The 6415-nt window shown below is 36.8% G+C and overlaps 1 protein-coding gene across 4 annotated transcripts; it reads right to left on the reverse strand.

Moving 5' to 3' along the window:
• Positions 1 to 674: 674 nt before the first annotated feature.
• Positions 675 to 4624, reverse strand: LOC133727071 (mitochondrial dicarboxylate/tricarboxylate transporter DTC-like). 4 transcript variants are annotated; one of them, XR_009855001.1, is made up of 8 exons: positions 4512 to 4624; positions 4092 to 4362; positions 3794 to 3877; positions 3064 to 3100; positions 1617 to 1647; positions 1407 to 1480; positions 1243 to 1299; positions 675 to 848 (listed from the first exon to the last, which is right to left on the reverse strand). XR_009855001.1 is itself a non-coding variant. In XM_062154698.1 (7 exons), exons 2-6 carry the CDS (start codon positions 4131 to 4133, stop codon positions 1265 to 1267), a joined length of 243 nt encoding a protein of 80 aa, XP_062010682.1. In that variant the 5' UTR covers positions 4134 to 4362; positions 4512 to 4624; the 3' UTR covers positions 675 to 848; positions 1243 to 1264. The 4 variants fall into 4 exon arrangements, 1 of the variants encoding a protein (XP_062010682.1); XR_009855000.1 differs by having other exon boundaries at positions 1407 to 1504; XR_009855002.1 differs by lacking the exon at positions 1407 to 1480.
• Positions 4625 to 6415: the final 1791 nt, after the last annotated feature.

A 6415-nucleotide genomic window follows, 5' to 3' on the forward strand; every position in this document is an offset into this window, starting at 1 on the left:
TATAATGAAGTCTTGTTGGAGAAATAATTGAAGGAATAAAGGGGCAGAAACTGACCTAAAACCAGCTCAATATTCACATGTTCATGTTTCCTACCCACATGAAGAAAGCTAGATGCTTTTCTCTTTTTCCTTGGATATATTTTTCTTCTACAATCTCTTTACACTACTAGAAAAACACCATTTAAGGACATTGAAACAGAGTCCTTAAAGACATACAAGGACTCTTTAAAAAAGAGTCCTCTATCCGGGAGTCATAGTAAGTCCGAAACAAGGACACTGAAAATGTGTCCTCTTATCTGTACGAGGACACAGTTTGTGTGTCCTAATAGCTCTTGACATGGTGTCCTTGAATCCATAAGAGGACACCTAAACTGCATCCTCATATTATCTAATATGTGTCCTCTTTTCTATACTAGGACACACAAACTGTGTCCTAAAAACTCTAGAAATGGTGTCCTTAAATCCATGAGAGGACACAAAAAAATACACTCATACGTGTCCTTAAAACTAAAACAAGACACTTAAAAAGAGTCATGTATACTCAAACACAATGTCATTGAATGTAATAGAGGACGTTAAAAAAGTGTCCTTAAAAACTTGTAAAGAATCCAAAAAAAAAAAAATAATAATAATAATAATAATAGTAATCTTCCTCCAATTATACATAGCTCAAAATACACCACCAAATGCAATCTTAACTGAATTAGAATATCATATCCATACATATACAAAAAAATTTCTAAAGTGTAACAAATTACAATTCAACAATTCTAGTCAAGTAATTCAATCTACTGCACCTTGTAGGTTTATAGTTGCTTAATCTGATTCCCAATATCTCCAATCACAACCTGAAGAGGAAGGAGAAAGTAAGAACATCTTATATTACCTGTAAATGCTACCTAAAACAGCTGCAATATCATTCAGAGAGCATGGAAGGTTCAAATAAATAAAAATTTAAGAAACTAGATCTAGCTGCAACATACAGCAAACTTGGAAACACGTAGAGCTGGCACAAGGAAGCATATTACACAAAGCCTATAGGTATAGAACTTGCAGTAAAAGGAAAAATTTTAGCCTCCCTTGCAATTATGGTTTTCATATTGGCAACCACTTACTTCTACACAAACATCAAACAAGAATCATCGAAAACTAACCTCTTAGACATTGGTACACTACGGAGAAGTAGCTACTTAATTATTCAAGGGGAGAAAGAAAAAAAAAAAAAAGGAGAATGAACCAGACCTTCAAGGCTTTAAGTATCTACTCATCTTCTATTCAAAAGCCTTGGTTTTTCATTTCCTGCAAGCACATATGTAAACAAAGGATGTAATTGCATTCAGCATTGATTCTTAGTTCATTTATATAATCCCAAAAACATAAACTCATTGAGAACAAGTGCTACTAACCATGAGCTATATATATCTGAACAAATAGCTATATTCGAAGCAACCACTGATATAACCCTTCCCTTTGCAAGTCACTAATTGATAAATAATAGGAAGGACTGTTCAGAAGGTCATGGTATAAGCATTTGGTATGTTTCAAAAAATATGAGAAAGTAATGGTGCAATATACTATCAAAAAATATTTACATGCTGAACTCTGTACCCTTTTACCTTTGATAAAGCGAAGCAAAGAAGCCCCAACCTGCATATCAAAGAAGAAAGACACAACAAAATAAGCAGAATGTGTCTCACCTCCATAACTCAAAAGTGAAATGTTAAGAAATTAAAAGGAACAAAATGTGGCATGTAATGAATAAGATACCACTGCAACTCGAATATCCAGCAAAGAGTGTAATTTTGAACCAACGAGTTTCTTTTCTTGATAGTCAAAAACAGGACATCAAAAATTATAATAAGATTAACAATTGAACAAACAGAAGCAGCAAATGCTTTTCGTCTGGAGAAAACTGTGCACCTACCATGTTTTACCAGAACCGTTTGGACCACCAATGCCAACTGTAACAAGGCCCTTCTTTTTCACCCAAAACTCTGAAATTTGGGGTCTCACTCATAGAACCAAAGAATGAACTGCCATCAAATGACAACCAAAGCCTCTTCAGGTGTAAGAAACTCCACAAGACCTTGCCTCTTCTCTTTGTTATAATTCTGAGGTTAAAACTAAATAGTTAAGGCATTCCTCATTCTGGACTCGTATCCACATTTATTACAAGCATCAATAATACATGCTTAGAAATAATATGAACTTACGACACAACTGATGCAGGGTTATGTTCTTTGAATATGATTTACACCCGAAGACAACAAGAAATTATTAAGAGATTCTACTGAAGTGTTCCTTGAAACTTGCGAAAACAGAAACAAAAGAAATAAGCAAGAAAACAATTTTAGGGTTTTTGGTTTTGAGAAAACAATCAAATCAAACAAGTTAGAGACAACCTACCCACTCCAAACAATCAATTGGATTACTGGAAAGGAACACATATCTGATTGGCATGATATGTATTCCTTACCTTCAGTCTCACCAGTACCACTTACAACTCGTCCAAACATATCCCCATTAGCAGGAACACTTGAAGTCGAGGTTCCTCCCTTTTCAGTTTTGTGGTTACCAGAAGAGGAATCCATCATTAAAAACTTCGGAGTGACATCTAGCTTGGGAGCTCCACTATAAAGCTCATGGCAAGCACTACTACTCTATTTTATACGAACAATTCTGAAAGATGAGAACTTTAAATCAATGAAAGGGTACTAGCCGTGAAAGATGGAAACTTTAATTTAATGCAAGACAAATAAGCTAAATAATCACTCGTAGATAATCAACTTTTATGTTAAGTTCACATTCTCCATAGAAGGAATTAAGATTAATAAAGAAGAAAAAAGTTAAATCTGACATATGATGCATAGAATAATCTGACCTACTAGCATTCACACACACACACACACACACACATATATATATATATATATATATATATATATATATATATATTATCACTTTTTTATTTAATTTTTTTGAGAATATATCATATGATTATACATAAGAATAGAATTGAAAAATGCAGCTGCAGAAGGCAAAAGCATACCTTGGATTATTAACCTGAGTATAAGTCTGGGACGATGCTCTACAAAAGAACCTGTATTTGAAGGACTTAACAATTCATCAGAAACACCATGATTGCAAATAAAGATACAACTCAACACACAAGAAATAAGACAGAGATCAAACAGACTCAGTTTTCATATACAATGATTCTGTACATGCATCAAGAACAATATGACCAGCAAAACTGAACATAATGGGGAAAAAATGGACAAAAACCAACCTGAGAGAATGGCCTTATTAAGCTAATGGACCAAATAATGTTCATAAAGCTAAACATAATTTTCACCTAGTGTCTAATCAAGTCCAATTAATTTGAAATTTCAGTAAACTTTATGCTGACATTTTGCCCAACAAACAACACCACATGCCCAAGGCTAATTGAATCTTAAGCTCAAACAAGCCAAATTGAATCTTTCAGACACAATCAACAGTAAAGCATTTAGAAAGCATAAGACCCAAGAAAATAGATACGTACCCACAGTAACCTTTACCAATCTAAAAGTCCCCATTTTATTGGAAAGGAATACATTTCTGATTTGGCATGAAGAATCTAAATCATTCCCAATTCCTACAAGTAACTTCACTGCTACAAATTCAAAGCTAAATTAAGATCGTTACTTTAAGCACTCCTTGATGCGAGACCTCAAACAGATAAAAATTCCTCATCAAACACATCCAGCACTAAATCAACTAAATCATGAATCAAAAACTCAAATAAGCATACCTTATACAATGAACCGAAACCCTCCTCCTTGATCATGGTCCTGGTAACTTGTCCAGCTGATCCTTGACCCAATTGAATTCTCACCTACGCCAAAACCAACACAACAAAAAGTCAAAAACCCATTAAACTATCAATCCCATTACACCACTAAACCAATCAAAATCCGAAATAGACCCATAAATCATAGATCTGAAACCCATCAAAAGAAACCAACTTTAAGCTCAAAGACCCGAGTTGTAATCATGGGTCCAATCCAAATCTCACAAAAAGTACAATCTTGATGAATTTCAACACTCACCTTGATCATATCGATGGGTTGGGTGACACAAGTAGCGAGCATACCGGAGGCTCTGCTATTGATGAAGGGCTTAATGGAAAGCTGTGGCGCGGCAGAGGTTCCCAATCATGTGCGCGACGCACAACTGGTCGTTCGCGTGGTCGCTGGGCGGGTGGTGCTGCGAGGCACGCGTGATTGCAAGACTGGCGGCGATAGAGCTACTCAATCGCGGAGGTATCTAGGGGCGGCGGGGACGGCATTGAGAAAGGATGAGAGGGTTTGGGCTTGGCATCTGCGGAAGAGTAGACGAAAACAAAAATTAAACATATATGATCTCATCCAGATAATTAAGGATTATGAATCTTATTCCGATCTGGATAGAGCATACAGATCTGACAAGAAGAAAAAGCTATAGACAGATCGATAAGGAGAGAGAATTACCCATCCGGTGAGCTAAAGAATCAGATCTGCAATTTGTTCGACGAGGAAAAGATGGAGAGAGAGAGAGAGAGAGAGAGAGAGAGAGGGAGGGGTCAACTAAAATCATAGAGGCCAATTTTATCGGCCAACCTAAAGTGCGAATTGGTGTGGGAAAAAAAAGTGGGAGATTTAACTTTTGGCAAAAAAATTTTGGCGCGGCAGCGAAAGTTTGGAGAAGTTTTGCTCCTGTTTTTTTTCTGGTCGTCCTCATAAACTTATTAGGACACGTTGACAAAAACGTGTCCTTATTGAGTGTCCTTATATGTGGTTTTTGTAGTAGTGTTAATAGATCATCACCACTTCCATGTTGCTGCACCTTCATGCTTTGCTTTCATTTCATCTTTTCTCTATCTTTTCCATATTTTACAAGTGAACTTAGATCTACTTTCATTATTTTTCTTCCACTCATCATTTCACTCTTCTTTTTCTTCCCTATATAAACACCTTCTCTTCTCATTCTAAAAGACAAAACCCAAACACATTCACATTCAACAACAACATCTCTATGATGATCTAAGTTCTCTCTAGAGCAAACCTCTCTAAGAGCAACTCCTCTCCTTTTCTTTCTCTTACCGGTGATCACACTCCTAGTCCTAATCTTCTCAGAAGCCGACTTTCAGTGCCACCAAACCCTCTGTCAACGTGCTTCGGTCCTAGTCTCCTCGGGAGCCGACGGTAGTGCCACGACCACAATGGTTACAAAACCAGCCAAGCAAGGGTAACGCCCTAGCAACCCAGCCAAGCTAAAGTCACGCTTTAGCAAGATCTCAACATTTCCCGGTGATGTCGCTCTGCTCGATCTACAATATTGAGTATCGATTGTGTTAACAAGAAGAAACTTCAGCAAAGTCCTCACCACGAGGCAGAAAGAATCCCCATGACGAGGTTGGTGCTCTCCTCGTCTACAATCGCTTGAAAAGAAGTCAGGTCAAGGGACATCCCCGATGACCGCACCCGAACGGTGCTGGCACGCCCGCGCAGAAAAGAGACTGTTGACCAGCTGCAGCAAAATTGGAGCCAAACAAACATGTTGGGTATCAAAAAACGTTGATATCATAAAAGATTAGAGAAAAAACAAAAAATTAAGAAAGAGAGACGATGAAGGACCAACTTCTTCGTGCGTAGAGAGAAGAACTTTGATAGACTTTTTTTTTTTTTTTTAAGAGGAAACTTTGATAGACTTTTTCAAATCTTTGGTCTGGAGGCTGGAAAATTATTGGAGTTTGGTATGTATAATTAACACTACAAAGTCCATGATTATCCATGATTTTCTAATTCCATAAGTATGAATGATATTTTGAATACCTCTGTACTTTTATTCATTTTTAAAAGTCCTAATTGAATACCCCTAGATTTTGGAGGAATTCATGAAGTCTTTAAAAATCCTAATTGAATACCCCAAAACTTTCATGGACTGTTAAAAGTCTATATTGAATACACCCAGACTTTTAAATTCCATAGATTTCTTTTAAAGTTCCACTAATTCCATATACAATACACCCCCCTTAAAGAGTCATGACTGAGTAGACGTCAACTAATGGGAAGTGTCGGTGTCGGCGAAGCAACAATACACCCCCCTTAAAGAGTCATGACTGAGTAGACGTCAACTAATGGGAAGTGTCGGTGTCGGCGAAGCAACTTTCCACATTCAATGCTCGGAAACATGAATGTTTACGGTTGGGTATGGGACTCAAAGTCGTTCTGAAAAAATATAACATTTGACATTTTTGCGAATCGTCACTTGGAACTTGTCGTAAAAATCATGTTATATCAGTTGTGAGAATATTGATGTTGAAAAAATTTCAACAAAATTAGGTGTTAGGTAAGTTTTTGACCCCATTTTTTAGCAAAACAGAGGTCACGAG

Source organism: Rosa rugosa, chromosome 1 (genome assembly GCF_958449725.1).
Source record: "Rosa rugosa chromosome 1, drRosRugo1.1, whole genome shotgun sequence".
Classification (NCBI taxonomy): domain Eukaryota; kingdom Viridiplantae; phylum Streptophyta; class Magnoliopsida; order Rosales; family Rosaceae; genus Rosa; species Rosa rugosa.